The 18,683-nt window shown below is 42.8% G+C and overlaps 1 protein-coding gene across 4 annotated transcripts in view; it reads right to left on the bottom strand.

Annotated features, from left to right (window-relative positions):
- The window catches only part of EIF2AK4 (eukaryotic translation initiation factor 2 alpha kinase 4), a 97,600-nt gene that overhangs the window by 31,892 nt on the left and 47,025 nt on the right, over positions 1–18,683 (bottom strand). For all 4 annotated transcript variants that reach the window (XR_006961302.1, XM_047075335.1, XM_047075334.1 and 1 more), the window contains exons 15-23: positions 16,943–17,065; positions 14,611–14,715; positions 12,150–12,204; positions 11,019–11,098; positions 7,754–7,855; positions 6,307–6,360; positions 3,334–3,570; positions 1,301–1,376; positions 681–802 (exon numbers count right to left, since the gene is read on the bottom strand). Coding sequence is in view for 3 of the 4 variants with exons in the window: in XM_047075335.1 (XP_046931291.1) it covers positions 681–802; positions 1,301–1,376; positions 3,334–3,570; positions 6,307–6,360; positions 7,754–7,855; positions 11,019–11,098; positions 12,150–12,204; positions 14,611–14,715; positions 16,943–17,065 (954 nt within the window). In the remaining variant the exon portion in view is untranslated. The remainder of the gene's footprint in view (positions 1–680; positions 803–1,300; positions 1,377–3,333; positions 3,571–6,306; positions 6,361–7,753; positions 7,856–11,018; positions 11,099–12,149; positions 12,205–14,610; positions 14,716–16,942; positions 17,066–18,683) is intronic.

Here is an 18,683-nt window from a genome sequence, read left to right on the forward strand (position 1 = left end):
AAAAAATTTTTAGTGTTTATTTTTGAGAGAGACAGAGCACAAGCTGGGGAGGGGGTGGGTGCACAGGGTACAGAGAGTGACAGAGACACAGAATCCAAAGCAGACCCCAAGCTGTCAGCACAAAGCCCGACACAGGGCTCAAACTCACGAGCCATGAATGAGATCATGACCTGAGCCCAAGTCGGAGCCTAACCGACTGAGTCACCCAGGCGCCCCAATAAAATAAACTTTAAAAGAGGCTGACCATCTTTTCCGAAGTTTATCAGCCCAGCGCAATTTCTCTTCTGAGAACTGACTGGTTACAACTTTTGCTCATCTCCCTACTTGTGATTTCTGTGCATGAGGGGAATCACACCCTTGTCTGCCTTAGGCATGTTCAGTGCTGCAGATGGCTTGTCAGCAACCAGCACGAGAGGAGTGCATAACCAGTCACTGCTGTCAAAGGGAACCCCGAGGGATCGGGAGAAAGCAAGCATGAGCGAAATTCAGCACACCTCATTATCAGACGCACTTGCAATTACTCTCACTGCAATAACTCCCTCAAGAATGTGTTTCTTAAAGGGGATATTTAGAATGGAAGCCTAGGGGAAAACATGACGGGCAAGGGTCAACCTGTCACACAGATGCCACCCGCGACCAGACATGATAGCTGGCCTGTCCCAGGGCGTTCCCAGCCTCACCCGCAGGTCGAAAGGAAGCATCACCAGCATCCCGCTGTGGTCCATGAATAAGGCGGCTTCGTTGTGCTCATATATTTGCCTATTTTGGGGAAGCAGGAGTGGGGTACACAGCTGGACAGCTCCTACACCAAGTCAGAAAAAATAACTGATCATCATGTTCTCATTCTTCCTGGGGGGCAACTAAAAACGAACACCAACCTGACAGGTAAGTATCTGCTACTGGCTGCTGAAACCATCACCAGGCTCTCTCTGGTTCTCTAACTGCACTAACGGACAGCTCGTCAATTATTAAGTTTAACGTAGTCTTCCTTCTTTCCCTTTTTTTTTTTTTTTTTACATCATCTTATTTCTGACTCCACGAACCAACTGTATTTTAGTAGCAAGCCTAAATATTCAAATCGTAAATATTCAGATGTTCTCCTCTCAATAAGTTGAGTGTTAAAAATAAGCCTAAACGGCACATGATGTCAAGTGCCTGTAACCAAATTTAAAGGTAAAATATGGCTGCACCCAAATCTATGAACGGTACTTTTTTTTTTTTTTTTAATTAACAGTACTTTCTAATGATGCAACAGAACACCTTTTGAGAAGGCCTAGGATTTTTTTTAAAAAGGACATACCATGTCTTTTAAAGATGCGGATGATGGTGTCACACACATGTTGCTGTATCTTGGCTGTACGGATTGAGAAGGTGCCCTAAAATATGACCAATTGACACATCATCAAAAGCCAAATTAAAAAGTTCTCTTAAAATGGTTATGTGTAGCTTGCAGTAAATACCACATTGCTTATCCCTAGGACCACAAAAGGGATGTCAACAATGAGTCCCTTTTTGAGCATGCTCAGGGGGGCCATCTTGAAGAAGGCCACCAACAGCTCAAAGGCCAGATTCTTTTTTTTTTTAACATTTATTTATTTTTGAGACAGAGAGAGACAGAGCATGAATGGGGGAGGGCCAGAGAGAGGGAGACACAGAATCTGAAACAGGCTCCAGGCTCTGAGCCGTCAGCACAGAGCCCGACGTGGGGCTCGAACTCACGGACCGCGAGGTCATGACCTGAGCCGAAGTCGGCCGCTTAACCGACTCAGCCACCCAGGCGCCCTGTCCAGATTCGTAACCATGTTGAAATATGCCTTTCAGATAGAGCTGATCACACAACACGTTCTCCCCAAGGATTCTCGGGGATGCAACTGTCACAGAGCAATCAGACATCTGATAGCATCAGGCCCCCTCCCACGTACCAAGGTAATCCATGGTGGGCCCCTTGAAAGCTACACGGCATTTATCTATTTTATAAAGAGCTTTTTCATTTGTTTCTTAGTATACAAGTAACACCATTTTGCTAGAGAAAATTTAGAAAGAACCAACAAGAAAAATGACAAAAATAAACAACTCACCTATAATCCCATAAGTATCTTTCTCATATTGCCAGCCAGCAAAAACTGGTTTGGCCCTTGATAAGTACACTAATCTTCCACAAACCTTACCACTACTTTACTACTCTTCTAAAATTACATCATTCTTTCAAGCATACAGAAACATACAAAGAAAATAACAAATATGTTATTCATCCATGCAACTTTTTCAAATTTTAACATTTTGCTATATTGTTCCAGACTGTTTTCGTTTAAAATGGAATGGGCGGGGAGGGGAGGAGAGGGAAAAGTGAAAAAGTTGAAGGTTGCCAAACCTGGCAATGTTTCAGAAACCACCTGGGGTGATTTTAAGAGGAGACACTTGGAGTGCCTCACACCTAGAAATTCCAAGTCACTAGATCGGATATAGGGCCCAAGCGTCAGAAGTGCCCAAGGGCCCCTCAGATATACCATCAGGTGCAGCCAGCATTGGGAGCAAATGACCCCATGATATGGATGTGAACGGGTTAGATGCTTTCAGCTCTGGGCAGCTGGGCCAGGGCTCAGTCTCTAAAAGCACTGCTGCTTAATCTCTTAGGTGGATGGAGAAGGGCATGGGTCAGGAACTCCTTAGAGTTAAGCAATTAAAAGTATGGCTCGGGGCGCCTGGGTGGCGCAGTCGGTTAAGCGTCCGACTTCAGCCAGGTCACGATCTCGCGGTCCGTGAGTTCGAGCCCCGCGTCAGGCTCTGGGCTGATGGCTCAGAGCCTGGAGCCTGTTTCCGATTCTGTGTCTCCCTCTCTCTCTGCCCCTCCCCCGTTCATGCTCTGTCTCTCTCTGTCCCAAAAATAAATAAAAACGTTGAAAAAAAATTAAAAAAAAAAAAAAAAAAGTATGGCTCTTCCCAGGGGCGCCTGGGTGGCTCAGGTGGTTAAGCGTCCCACTTTGGCCCAAGTCATGATCTCACGGTTCATGAGTTCGAGCCCTGCGTCGGGCTTGTGCTGACCGCTCAGAGCCTGGAGCCTGCTTCAGGCTCTGTCTCTGTCTCTCTGCCCCTCCCCTGCTCATACTGTGTCTCTGTCTCTCTCAAAAAATAAACATTTAAAAAGAGAAAAAAAAAAAAAAAAAAAGCATGGCTCTTCCCAGAATGATACATATGTGCCTATTTTGCACATACGGACCTCAGAATAAGAACATACGCTGGAGGCATTAAAGGAATCCATGAAAACTAAGGAACTGACTTGCCCCTTCTGTGAACCAAGCTGAGCTCTCTTTTGGAAGCTGAGCTCAAGCCCACCTTCAGCATGTTGCTGTCGTAGGTGTAATCGATGGCGGGGGAGATGCGCTGGGAGAAAATCTGGGCCATCATGGTGCGGTAGGCCTTGCCATCCACGTTGGCCAGGGTGTGGTGCAGAACTTCGTGCAGCTCCGACTCCTCCATCTGGGGTGGGGGCAGCAGCTCACTCTTGAGCAGTTCTGTGGCCGTGGGCCGCTTGGCGGGATCATGGTTCAACAGCCAGGAGATGACAGATTTCTGTAACGAAAGTCAGGCACGCTGGTGACCGGATGCAACAGAAGATGCTCTGGAATTCTGACAAGCTGGTGGTTGATTCAGGTCAAAGAAAGGACACCACACTTCTCGCACTGAGTTGGTGCATTGTAATTGGTAGCTCTGAAATCACTCAAGCTGTCATTTCTCGCCCTGCACTTCATTCTGGCCACAGAGTTGTGAGATAGTATAATAGAAGTGTTTCTTAAAAGGCAGAGGCTCTTTTTACATTTTATTGTTATGAACAACCAGAAGATCCTCAACTCAACAACACAGAAGCAGAACTTAGGCCTTACAAACACACAAAATACTTTATCAAAACAGGTGTAGGAAGAGAAAATAATTATCCCTAAATGCCTAATTTTAGTAAAAATTACAATGCAGAGCAGCTGCTGGAATCCTTACATTTTGTTCTAATTTTTTCCTCTCCATTTATGTTATCTGTATTAAGGTCATTCCCTGGAATTCTCTTGATTTATGTTACTCATTTATTATGACCTCAATGCCACTACGTCATTAAGCAGGGAACTATGTGAGAACACCCTGAACCTTGAAAGGTTCCTTCATGAGTCCTTAATTCTCCTGTTTACACTAAGGACTTGTAAAGAGAGGAATATGTGAGATCAGAAAAATGTCAATTTTTAGATGAATCTTATTAAGCATTTTTTAATTACAGATTCTTAATATATTCTCTCTCTGTGGCCCTCCTAACTCCTACTGCTGTCTTAGGCTGAAAGAAAAACACATGTAAAGAAAGGATGAATTAAAAAAAAAAAAGAAAAGGGGCGCCTGGGTGGCGCAGTCGGTTAAGCATCCGACTTCAGCCAGGTCACGATCTCGCGGTCCGTGAGTTCGAGCCCCGCGTCAGGCTCTGGGCTGATGGCTCAGAGCCTGGAGCCTGTTTCCAATTCTGTGTCTCCCTCTCTCTCTGCCCCTCCCCCGTTCATGCTCTGTCTCTCTCTGTCCCAAAAATAAATAAACGTTGAAAAAAAAAAAAAGAAAAAAAAAAAAAAAAGAAAAGAAATGAAAAGAAAGGAATGAACAAGACACCACTTTTATGAAAAGTTAAACTGGTAAAGGGGTGCCTGGGGTGGGTCAGTCAGTTGAGCGTCCGACTTCGGCTCAGGTCATGATCTCACGGCTTGTGAGTTTGAGCCCCATGTCGGGCTCTGTGCTGACAGCTCAGAGCCTGGAAGCTGCTTCGGAGTCTGTCTCCCTCTCTCTCTCTGTCCCTCCCCAACTCGTGTGCACATACACACGCATGCTCTCTCTCTCTCAAAAATAAACGTTAAGAAAGTTTTTTAATTTAAACTGGTAAAAACAATTCCATATTCAGCAATACAGACCCGATTACAATGCTCGATTTCTGTTGTGTGGCAACAATTGTATCATATTCAGTACATATGCATTTTCTATGCTGTTTCCTTTCAGATAAAAAGCAACAGCTATGATGTGGGGGGCAGCACGGGCTGCGGTTCGGGGACCATGTTTATCTGGCCCAAACACAAATACTTTCGGGTGCCCAGTACGTACCTCTGGGAGGTGAGCAATCACCGTTGAGAGAAATGGTTGGTACAGTTGCTCTTGTGTTTGTAGTTTAATAAGACAGACCCCACAGCTGCCAACATGTGGAAATACTGAGTAAGAAGACCTTGTTACAGGGAAAGGCTATGAAATGAACATTTATTTATGACATCCAGAAACACAGGAAACGACTCTGTTCAAATCAATGATAATAGCTAACAAAAGCAGCAGAAACACTATGCAGTGTATTTTCTAATGGTCCTTCGCTAATGGAACAGACGAGGCAGAACGGGTTCCTCCAGCCATAAATAAATGTCCTGTTTAATACTACCAAATTACAGAACGTTAGTGTTAATATAAATAAAGGCACTTAATCCTTTTATTTGACAGGTGAGGAAAATCAAAATCTAGATAAGTGACTCGTCCAATCAGATACATAGCCAATAAGCAAGAAATCGCAAACTAATGCCATGTTCTAGCGAAGCTTCTGTTCTCAACACTAATAATTTAAATAAGCGATTTTGCCTTGATAATAAAAAAAAGTCAGGATAAACTTCCATATGCCAGGATTATCAACCAAGGAAGGCTTCGCCAAGATAAACCACCAAACACTAAGAAGAAATGCACACCAGAAGCACAATACACAGGTTCACCAATAATTACTCATTCACATTAGCTGGATGCCAAATAAGCCATGACATGAGTTACATATACACATACTCAGGTGTTTATAGTATGGAGGATAAATTATTTTACTTTAAAATACTATCATCATCAGACTGTCGAGTCTTCTCCTTTACAATCTGAGCTACTTTAACTACAAAACTGAATGAAATTATAGTTTTAAACTGTATTCTTTTCTTAAAAAGTTCCAAGCTTTCTCTAACATAATGAAATCTACAAGCTTTCTCTTTTTTTCCAACAGCTAAGCCAAGGTTCCAAACAGCACTTCAAAAGCACAATGAACCACACAAAAGAACCCTGTAGCTGGTTAATTTTCTGTGCCAGTCCTTGGCATTTTTATGGTGTATTTCGAGTCTAATAACATTTAAAGCATTTCATCTTTTGATGTTTTTCGCCACGGTGTTCCCAGGGCACGAGAGAATGAGTGGCAGAACAGTACTAATTGAAAAAGAAGAAAAACAGTAATTAAAATCCTAGGGTGAAGACACAGTAATAGAAGTGTCAGAGAATTACCTGCTTTGTATGCTCTCCATCATCGAAGTCTTCTGGAAACTTAGGCGACGTGGGCTAAAAGAATATTATATTCAAACCAGTAAGTGTTTGGCAAACTGCCACAGTGAAAAAGCATTTATTCACCAGACGTAAGAAAATCAAGTATAAAAATGAAAACAAGGAAAGACTGAAGTGATACCTTCTTGAAGCCCAAGGCCCACAGTTCCAAGCACATAAATATTATTTTAACACAAATTTTACCCAAATGACAGCCAGATGATAGAAAGCACCTCATCTGAGGACAAAGTATTTTAAAATCTAATGGTTTCAGAGGAAGACAAAGTAGCTTGAAAAGAGGAAAAAGAAACCCCAAAAAACAAAACAAAAACCCAAAACAAACAAACAAACAAAAAAAACACCAAAGCACCAACACACAATAACAACAACAACAAAAACCAAAAATTAATACTTAAAACCCGTATCTCCTGAAAAGCTCCCACCTTTCTGGTAAATAAGATTTCAATCATAGCATCAACTTGACAGCTTAGATATTCTTCAAATGAGGGAACAAACATGAACTTTAGACTAAAGAAAGGCACTTCATCAAGGAAATAATCCTAGAAGAGCATTCCAAGTCAAGGCAAGGACATGGTAATCACTTTATTTACTTCCATACTTTGTGAACATCGTGGTCCATGCTGTACTGGCAATAAAAGAATTCTAGTTTTCAAAAATACCTAGAGGAATATTCTCAGTCACAGTGGATAGGATTTCAGCTCAGGAAAATAGGCGGCTCTTTGCTTTGCTCATGAACATGCAAATCTAAGCCACCCCCATTCACCCAAACCTTGATGCTCTCCACTTTGTCCTAAAGCTGTTTGTAATGGGCATCCTGGGCCTCACACGCTGTTAACATTGGTCCCTTTTAGTTTGGGCAAGAGGTGAGGCAAGGATTAATCCCAAAATCACTAAGGGAAATTTCCCTGGGGAAAAAATTCAAGCGGCTGCTATCTTCCCCAGACCCTTTTAAATTTCTGGCCATAGGGGTATTCCTGAGGCATTACTACCATGTCCTTTTGGTTAGAACCTTTCATTTCTAGAACTAAATCTCCATTATCCTTATAACTCATTTCCCACCATTGCAACTACATCAATATCATGCAAAATTTTTGGATTCTTCTTTTGTTTTAAAACCAAGAGTAAATCTCTAAGAATAATTTTTTAAAAGTAACTATGACCTAGCAATCTCTCCAAGTAGGATTTCCAAAAACAAACAAAACTGGGGAAAGTTTCTCATGACTGGAAGTGTATAAGCAGAGGTAGATTTCCTTTTACTAGAAATATAGATTATAGTGAAAGTGCCTCTTCCATGTTATAAGTACCAGAAGGGTACCCTGCATTAAATTCTGATGTCCACGCTAAGATTTGGGTTACTGGAAGTTGAGGCATTAAAACATCTGATACATACATCTCTGAGTTGGTTGAGAACAAAGATCCTTTCTGAGGCCGTGACCATGGGGTGGTAGGACATCTCAAAGAAGATAATTCCCAGGCTGAAGAGATCCACTTTCTAAGGAGTAAAAAGAACTGTATTTAGACAGCCTTGATATGAACGTGTCATTTACCAGCGAATTATACGATGAGCACTGTTAACTGGAAAAAGGTTTACTAAGGGAAAAACAAGCCACACTAGAAAAAACTTGTTTTTTTTCTAAAAAAATTATAGGTATAAAGTGCAGACAAAATACTTGCTGTGATTTCTCAATGCTTTCCTTGAAAATTCACTGAAATTGGTTTAGCGATATACACAGACATAGAAAATCACTGGCTGACCACTGAGAGTGATCCCTAAAGAGCAAGGACAAATGAAATCTGTCCAAGGAATTTGCTTTGCTTTGCTTCCTTACCCATCATCTCAAAAGTGAAACGCATACCAAAATCTGCAGTTGATGGCAAAGGTCAACTACTGATTGCAAAGCCATACCAATGAGGACAGAAAAATGGCGGAACAGAAAGATCATGCGACTAATTCTAACAGACTATGGAAGTGCAAGTAAAAAAGCAAAAGGGCAAATCAGTGCACAGAGTCTCAGGTAGGGAGCTGGCAAGAGGAGGATGGAGTGTGGAAGGCAATGTGCCTGAGGCAGCCGGCAGGGGCACCCTGCCGAGAGGGAGACTGTACGTGGCAAACTGCACACAGGCACAGAAGCCACTTTCAAGGGCAACTCTTGCATGAATTTGTACTCAAGGATTAGTAGGGGAGAATCCAATTATTACCAGTGATGTCCCAAGTCTTAGAAACAAACACTGGCTGTGGCATTTCCTATACACTGTATAAAATGTATGAAATGTAGAAATGTAGAAAAAGGTGAACATGCAGAAAAGCACCAAGAAAAACAGCAATCACCCCTAATGCCACTGCTCAAGGATATTTACTACTGGTCTAAGACAGGCCTGCTGGTTTTTAAACGCATCCACACACATACACACACCCCCTATAAAACTACAACCATACTATGGTTTGTAACTTTTATCCCCTTAAGATAGCAAGAATATTTTTCAACGTTATAGCATTTTTCTAGAACAGGCTTTTAAAACATGATATTAATGACATACAGTATTCAATTACATGGAAGTCCTAGAATTTATTTAACCATTTCTTTTTATTTTTTTTTTAATGTTTTTATTTATTTTTGAGACAGAGAGAGACAGAGCATGAGCAGGGGAGGGGCAGAGAGAGAGGGAGACACAGAATCTGAAGCAGGCTCCAGGCTCTGAGCTGTCAGCACAGAGCCCGACGTGGAGCTTGAACTCACGGACCGTGAGACCATGACCTGAGCTGAAGTCAGACGCTTAACCGACTGAGCCACCCAGGCGCCCCTTTAACCATTTATTTTTAAACACCATTATTTTTCACTGTTCTAAATAATGCTGTGATGAACCCCTTTTACACCCATCTTTTTGCATGTCATTGTTTCCTCTGGATAGCTTTCAAAAGGGGGAGCTGCTGGGCCAAAGGGTGGATAGAGCCCCTTTAAGGATTTCATTACACCTTGCAAACTGAACTCAGAGAGGTGAGGCTAAAGGTGCCCTCACATGCCCATGTCGCATGCGCACGCACCTCCCACACCCTGGCCCTGCTGGGTATTTGGAGGCCTAACTCTATGCCACTACCCAGCGATCTCTGTCAGAATGGAAACCCAAACTTGGGTTTTACTGCAAGCCTGAAAATATGCTCTGATGTGAATGGCCTAGTCTATTTTTTGAGATTTAGCTCTACACTCTTGCCCTAAGTGACCCCATCCAGTCCCATGGCTTTCAATCCCTCTTGGGCTGATGACTCTCATATGTATACTTCTGAGTCTGACCTTTCTTCTGAACTCAAGTCCTGAGTCTTCAACAACCTACTGGAAATCTCTAACTGGATCTCTCATCAGGCATTTCCAACTCAACACTGCCCCCCAAATGGAATTTTCCTGCTGTCTCCCCCTTTGTCTTTCCCCACCTCAGTCAGCTAGCTTTCCCCCAGCTGCTGCAGCAGAAACCTGAGCACCATCTCATACCCTCCTTTTCCTGACCCAACATTCACTCTGTCAGGAAGCCTGTCAACTCCCCTCCGCAGTGTCTTACAGGAAGCACGCTTCCCATCTTTACTGCTCCCGCTCTAGTTCCAGCTAGCAGCCACCCCGCCTGACTCCTGCAAAGCTTCCAGCAACAGGTGGAGTGAACTCTCTTGCTCCAGACCCCTCACTGGCTCCCGGTGCACACTCCTATCATGGCTAAGCTGGCCCTAGATCATGTGACCCTCATCTTCCTTTCCAGCTTCACTTCATGCCTCTCTCCCCCATAGCTCACCAGGCTACAGCCGCACGGACAATCTTTGTGATTGTCCCAAACGTGCCAAGCAAGCTCTCACTCAGTTCTCTCCTTATGCATGCTATTTCTTCTGCTTACCCTTTCTCTCAGCTCCCAGCTTCTTGTGGGTTGTCCCTTATCCTAAAAGCCATCCCCTTGGGGAAGCCTTCTATGGTCAGTTTATCTAAAGATGATGCTCCCTATTGTACTCTGGTCACTGGAGTTCATTTCTTTTCTTTACAATTTGTGATTCTTTCCTTTATTTTTTACTTGTTTATTGTCTATTTCATCCCCAAAGGATAAGCTCCCCAAGGGCTGGAATAAGACACCCGTCTTATTAGTCAACTGTACTGTTCCCTGCGTTCCTGGAGCCTAGCCTAGGACCAGGTTAGTGCAAATCCTCTTTGGATAGATGGACTGTAAGGTCCTTGGCAGCAAAAGCCAGTTTCAGTTACTGTTCGGGGGCACCACGTGCGCTATGTGGAATAGTCACCTCAATTGGCATGTGGACACATAGCAAGGAAATGAATGTTCCTGAACATCTCAGCTGGTAACTAAACCCCAAATACTGTGATCTTGATGTTCTTACTAATGGGGTGTCTGGGTGGCTCAGTGGTAGCGTCCGACCTTGGCTCAGGTTATGATCTCACAGTTCATGAATTCAAGCCCCACGTCGCGGTCTGTGCTGACAGCTCAGAGCCTGGAGCCTGCTTTGGATTCTGTGCCTTCCTCTCTCTCTCTGCTCCCCCTCACCCCTCTCACACTGTCTCTGTCTCTCAAAAAATGAATAAATGTTAAAAAAAAATTTTTTTTTTGATGCTCTTACTGTTATCTTACTCTTGAGACCTTTCTTTTTCCCCAGAAGGCTTCCCCTTTACCTGGTTATACGTGGGTCTGGTGCTTCCTTGGACCTCTGGGCTTACGTACAAAGCAGTGCCAACCATCCCCGTCAAATGACCTACGTGGAAGAAGGCAGAGGGAAGGCTTTCTAACGACAGGAGTAAGGCAAATTTTTATTTAAAAAAAAAAAAAAAAAAAGAAGTTTTTTAAAAGTGAAGCATGATCTGTTAACTATTCACTGTACTCGGAGGAAGAAACAGCATGCAATTCACTAAGGCATTACGTCTAAGTCATGTATGGCCACACATTGTGTTCCACACAGGAGGTCTTTACTGTTGCACATGGGCGGTGCCAGAATGAACACCCCAGACGTCCAGGTCATGAGGTAACCTCACATTGCCATGTGGGGTCAGACAAAGCGTAACTATCTACCTGTGGGAGCCAATTACTCTAACCAAAGTTCTAATTTCTCAGAGTTCTGAAGAACAAATAACATAGTAAAAAGGGGATAAAATTAAAGCATTTTCATGATTTTGTTAATTTAATGAGTAACTGTAATTTGCTTTAGAATAAAATCTTTACAGATGAAAAACAGGTTTCAGATTAAGAAATTTTATACTGTACAGTATACGTAAAATTTTCCAAAGAGTAGATCTTATGTTGAGTGTTCTTAGAAAATTAATAATCATAACCATTATTATTATGATTATTATTATAATAAATAGAAGGAAAGGAGGGGGAGCCTGGGTAGCTCAGTTAGTTAAGTAGCTGACTTCATCTCAGGTCATGATCTCACAGTTTGTGGGTTCGAGCCCTGCATCGGGCTCTGTGCTGACAGCTCAGAGGCGGGAGCCTGCTTTGGATTCTGTGTCTCCCTCTCTCTCTGCCCCTCCCCTGCTCACGCTCTGTCTCTCTCTAGTAAATAAACATAAAAAAAATAAAAATTAAAAAACATAATAGGGCAGGAGGAAACTTGGAGGCTATGAATATATTCATGACATAGACTGAGATGATGGTTTCATGGGTATAAATGTATAACCAAACTCCTCAGGTTATATACATTATATTTGCAGTGTTTTGTATTTAAAAAAGAGAGAGAGAAAATAAGGGATAAAAAACCTTTGTGGTCTGCTTTTTAATACACTACATATACAGGCTTCTGGATTTACCTGAAGGGTCTGGCTTAATCAAGTGATCTGCTGTATCATCTTGCTTGCCATCAGCCTAAAAAATATAAGCCAGTCAAATATCACTCTTAAAATGCTTTATTATTCCACAGGAATATCTTCTCCATTTCTAAATGAAGACTGAAAAATTATACACAGAACACAGACTAACTAGAACAATGCTTTTTCTGAGCTTTAAGTATGTTTTGTTTAGTTACCCTACTAATGCAGGACTCAGTGGAAACCCAATGAGATCAAGGAGAAGGGCACTTTGTTGTAGAATTCTTTCTTCGTGGCAGGAAGCTCCAACAGCTTACAGAAACCAATGTATTTTCACATTGCAAATGGCAAAACAGAGTCTATTTACTAGGAAAATTAAGAGTATGTTAACAACAACAAACTCACTTTCTAACTTTCCCACTGCTGTTTCCTTATCTGGGTGAATTTGTATTCTTCTTTCTTAGAGGCTGGTCACCAAATCTGTTCCACTGTCAGTGCTAGCAACAATCAGGTAGCCTCACCTTTCTCAACTGTGCCTGTGACAGCACTGTCTCACAAGTTACCCTAAATCACTGTCTTCTGGGGTCACTCCACAGGTTCCTGTCACAAGAACCACCATCCATAATAGCATCTCTGACATTAATGCCATTAAGCCTTCCCCAAGAGGGAAATGCCAGGCACTGTTCCAGGTGCTTTACCTGTATTCTCATTTTATCCCGCCAGCAACACTGAAGTCGGTATTAGCATTAGGTACATTTTATTTTTTAATTTTTTTTTAACGTTTTATTTATTTTTGAGACAGGGAGAGACAGAGCATGAACGGGGGAGGGTCAGAGAGAGAGGGAGACACCGAATCCGAAACAGGCTCCAGGCTCTGAGCTGTCAGCACAGGGCCTGACGCGGGGCTCGAACTCACGGACCGCGAGATCATGACCTGAGCCGAAGTCGGACGCTCAACCGACTGAGCCACCGAGGCGCCCCATTAGGTACATTTTATATAGGAGGTATTGAGAGGTTAACTAGCTAACCTGCCCAAGGTCATGCCACAAGGGACCGGCAGGGATAGGATTCTAGCCTAGGTCAGGGCCCCCAGAACCTGTGCCCTTATCTACTCACTATACTATAGCCTCCAGATATCAAGTTAAATTATTTTGCTTGGGGATCAAGATGCCATCATCTGGGCCTTCCTTGGTCTTAGCACTTCAAAATGCCCTGCTGTTGGGGCACCTGGGTGGCTCAGTGGGTTGAGTGTCTGACTTCGGTTCAGGTCAGTATCTCGCAGTCCATGAATTCGAGCCCCACGTTGGTCTCTGTGCTGACAGCTCAGAGCCTGGAGCCTGCTAAGGATTCTGTGTCTCCTTCTCTCTCTGCCTCTGCCTCTGCCTCACTCGTACTCTGTCTTTCTCTCTTTCAAAAGTAAATAAACATAAAAAATTTTTTTTAAATTTAAAAAGCCCCGCTGTTCTACTCAGGCCCACACCCTCACTGTCCCCTTCTGTTTCCTCCCTCTTCTCTCCTAATCTCACCTTCTGGTTTTGCTCCTATAGTTGGAAATTTTGCTCCTATGGCACCATTGATCCTGTTTTCTTTCTCTGACCACCCTGAAAATTAACTGCATGTGCTAGAGATTTTATGCCTAGCAAATTTGTCTTACTATAAGTAAAGACTCTTCCTCTGGCACTTAAGGCCTGCCAACTAGAAGAATCCCAGCTGTCCAGCATCATCACTGCTCCCGTTTGACTCATAGCTTTAACCAACCAGACAGCCTGCTGGCCTCCAATCATGTCTGTTCACCCGAGGGCCTTTGCTTACGCTGTTCTCTCTCTCTGGGATCCCCTACCTGGTCTGCCCTCAATCTCAGCCTGCTGGACTCCCACCCATCCTTTAAGGCCCATCTGAAATGTTCGTTTCTTTATACCCCCCTTCTGGGTCTTTATAACTATATCAAAATTTTCTCATGCCTTTGGTCTTATATCTCGATTTCTCTTACTACACATTATTTTAGCTTTGCATGTTAAAGAACTACTCTGTAATGTTGTGAAGAATAAAATAAATACCTTCTGAGTTACATGTTGTCTTGGACTGGCTCTTCTCATGTTTGTTGTTTGTTTTTAGCTTTGTTTCCCTAAATTAACTAAAAGCTCCTCAAGTGTAAAGCATCTAGCCTAGTGCCTGGCATGGGAGACCAAACTAGCAAACTATTTCATCAAGTATTATATGCCTTTGACCTAACTCTCATCCACAAACCAGTAATTTTATACCTCGCAAGTGGAACGTCCTCACCAAGATGTATTCACCCTTGCAAAGCCTAAAAGATCAGTGGTAGTTCACCCCTTCCGACTTGCAAAATTTCCTGAAGATTACATGGCACAGTTCAGTGAACCTCGTAACCATGAAAGTTATGAGGATAACGAAGGCATACGGGGCCATTTTTCAGGCATAGTCTAATCTGAAAAATACTCACCGTGAAGGCTAGATGGTCTGTTGCCAAACCAAAATCACCTATTTTTACATGGTCATCGGAATCCAAAAAAATGTTGACAGGCTTCAAATCCCGGTGAATCATTCCCTGATGGAAGAGAGCAAAGAACGGTTTCCCAAATACAGTTTATAGTTATACCTGTTTCCTAATTTCAAAGGCCAACCAAGCAAGTAATGAGAAGCAGATGAGGTGTTCCCCTGCAGACCACACTGGTCCAGGCCATATGGCCTCTGCACGGTCTCTCGACCGTCCTGCCAATGACCTTGCCACCCTCTCCCAGTTTACCTCCTGATGGTCCTGGATCAGATCAAATCCAAATGGTTCCACGGGGCATTCAAGGGCCCCCTCCACTAGGTTCCCAGTCTTTCTCCTTTTGGCACCCTAAAACCCTTGCTCTGGTTGGGGAGACACACACCGTTTTCATCCCGTCTCTTATTTTCTTCACTATTTTTCCTAAGAAATTCTTGTTTTCTCCACTCATTTGAATTGTGCCAGCAGTTCCAAGCGCCAGCCCACCCATGAAGGCTTCCACAGTGATTCTAATTCAACTTGCATCCCTAGCACACACGTAAGTGCCCAATGATTATCTGTTACGTGAACTCGGCTTTCTCCCCTTCCTGACGGCATCCTCATGATGCTTATTGTTTTAGGTATGCTAATACAGGAAATAATTAGAATGTAATCAAAACACCTTATTGTATGATTGCTTCACTGTCATGTGAAGGTAAAGTGTGGCTCCTTCAGACCACAGCAAGTCCCTTTCAAGCATAGGGTTTGTCATATCCTCGTGCCTGTCTGCATTTCGAGGTGTGGCACAGTATTAGACACCCAGCAGATGATTAACAGATGCTGAACAGATTAGATGGAGAGGAGGAGAGGGCTCGGGGCACACTTCTAGGAACCCAGGTGATCTCACGGCCACAGAGTTCTAACGGCTGCCAACCTTGCAAATCGTGCCCCACAAAATCATTTATAAACTAGATGAATTACGGGCCTAGCTTTTTAGTATCAATATACTATAGTATGAACATTTTAAGTTAAAGAAAATTGAAGCAAAGGGGGGAAAAAGTACCTATACTGACTGATGCATTAGATAATCCCATTTTTAAAATGTAAGCAGTGTTTCATCCTGAAGCTAGATCCGTTACCATGTGCACTGATGTGACATTCTCTAACTCTCTAAAATGACATCTTATACCATGTGGCGAGCTGTGTTTCTCAGTCTCATTTCTACTCTTGCTAGGTGGCTTTCTGGTCTCTCCATGTTCCTAGGAAGGACAGCACTAAGCCATTAGAATCAAATTACTGGGCCTGTGTTAATCACACTCTTCCTTTATTTAAAAAAAAATTTTTTTTTAACGTTTATTTATTTTTGAGACAGGGAGAGACAGAGCATCAACAGGGGAGGGTCAGAGAGAGGGAGACACAGAATCTGAAACAGGCTCCAGGCTCTGAGCTGTCAGCACAGAGCCCTACGTGGGGCTCGAACTCATGGACCGCGAGATCATCACGTGAGCCGAAGTCGGCCACTTAACCGACTGAGCCACCCAGGCGCCCCACACTCTTCCTTTATTTTAAACAACTCAAGGAATCATCTTTGCTTTTGGTATGTGTTCAAATATTTCCACTTAACCCAGAGGCTGCAGAAATCTTTGTAAAACAGATAAATATTTTAGGCTTTAGGGCCATGCAGTCTCTGTCACAGCTACTCAATCCCACCCACAGTTTTAGCACAAAGATAGCTACAGGCAATGTGTAAACAAACAAGCATGGCCGTGTCCCAATAAAACTTTATTTGTAGACACCGACGTCTGAATTTCACAGAATTTTCTTGTCATGAAATACTCTTCCTCTTTCGATTTAAAAAACAATTAAAAAAAAAAATTTAGACAGAGGGAGCGAGCGAGCAGGGGAGAGGAGCAGACAGAAAAAGAGAGAGGATCCCTAGCAGGCTCCACTCTCAGCGCAGAGCCTGACATGGGTTTGATCCCACAACCCAGGAAACATCACCTAACCCGAAATCAAGAGCCAGAGGCTCAACCAACTGAGCTACCCAGACACCCCTCTCTTTTGTTTTTTTTTACAACCCTTTAAAAATGTAAAAGCCATTCTTAGCGCACAGGCCGTATAAATGCAGGTAGAAGTGGAATTTGACCCCATAGCCACAGTTTGCTGGCCCCTGTCCTAACCTTCAGTGTTTTCTTTGAACTTTCACACTTTATACCCTCTGTTTCTGTGTTTCTCCAATCTCACAGTATTTTTTTGTCATAAGTTTTACATAAAGTTTTCAGGTATGAAATGTTATAAAGTTTACTTTCTCATGGATATAAGCCAATCCATCCAGAATCTCTCGAAAAAGCCTCCAGAGTCTGATGGTATCCTGATATAGTCCCTGGTCAATGGTGTCTCGCAAAGTGCTCTTCTCACAGTACTCCATCTGGGGGCAAGAACAGACCAGGCAGCATTTGATTGTACAGGGTTTCAATTAAGGAGGACAATGACGATTAATGTAATCTTCCATTTTAAAACTTGTGCTGTGGATTTTAAGTAGTTAAAGGAAAGGCTTGTTTTTACACTGAAAACAGAAACCAACAGTATTAAAAAATTGGGGGGAAAGAGGCATAATCATAGCACCCCAGCATACCCATTTTAGTTTTCATATTTTCGTTCACTTAAAACACATAAGACTTGTTTAAAATCTTGTGATAAATAATTTCATTATTTTTCAAATAATGAAAAAACTGAGAACTACACAAAATTTTGTTTTACAAGACTGTTTCCAAACCCCAATTTCCAAGAAAGGCTAATTAAAAATCTAATGATGTCGTTAGCCTTTCTCGTTTGTACTTTTTTTTTTTTAAATATTTTATTTTTCAGTAATCTCTAACCCAGCGTGGGGCTCGAACTCACAACCCCAAGATCTGGAGTAACATGCTCTTCCAATTGAGCCAGCTGGGTGCCCCTATAATTTTTACTTTGAATTCATGACAATGACCTTCAAGTCTCGAGCAAAACATTACAAATATCAAAACATTCAAGATAGGGCTCTTTCTCACCCTTCCTTATATATTAATGTATCAGAAAACAAGGAAGTATCATTTAAATATCTTAGATCAACACGTAGCATTTGATTTATGAAACTAGTAAAACGAGCCTATTGGTTTCAAACCAGTGCCAGAGTTGAGATTTCTCATGAAGAAGGATTTTACTGTTTTTAAAGAGAGGAACGTGCCATTTTAGAGGACAGGAATACACTCTCATGCTCAGGTTAACCATCTACAGATTCTGATTCCTCCTCTAGTCCTCACGAGGGCCTGAGACTCCCAGACCATGATCCTACCGCACCTTGGACGCACCTCCCTTATATACTTCTGACTCCTGTCTAGAGCCTAATGGCACATAGTACATACTTCAGTTAGTGGTTCGGGGGACAGATGCTTTATTATGTGTGTTGTATGGTACCTGAAAGACGTTTATGTTAGGGAATACTTAAAACCAGCTCCAACTATAGGAAAGCAACCACCTCATTAGTCTCTTTGGAAACACTACTTCTGGCACACAGTACCGCGTCTCACACTTAAAGATCTCCCTCCTTATAGACATGACTGAAAATACTAATAATGACACATGGCCCTATTCACTTGGGGAGAGACAAGTTTTCCTCGTTGATACGTGGCTGTCCCTCTGCTGCCAGAGCTCACCACTGGCCAGGACTCTGTCCCTCAGACACGTGAGCAGGCTTTCCTTTCAGTAAAGCCTCACTGGAACTGGTTTGCCTACGGCGCCTGTCTGCCAGAGGTTCCAGGACACTCTGCCTAAAGCCACGTTGGTGTTTCTTCCGCACATGCAAGGATGTGTATGCATCACGCCTTACCTGTCCAGATTCAACTTGTTAGAGTGAAACTTCTGTCCATGCACGGTCTGGCATTTACGGAATTCAGATGGTTCTAATTACCCTAGAGACGTTACTTCTTCTATTTTTCACAAGTCTTTACCTCTTCTATCTCTCACAAGTCCTTGAGACAGCGAGACGGGGAACCAGAGGCACAGAAGGC

Source organism: Lynx rufus, unplaced genomic scaffold (genome assembly GCF_022079265.1).
Source record: "Lynx rufus isolate CCGP_SWC_20201006 ecotype Redwood Valley unplaced genomic scaffold, mLynRuf1.p SCAF_13, whole genome shotgun sequence".
In the NCBI taxonomy this organism is placed as follows: domain Eukaryota; kingdom Metazoa; phylum Chordata; class Mammalia; order Carnivora; family Felidae; genus Lynx; species Lynx rufus.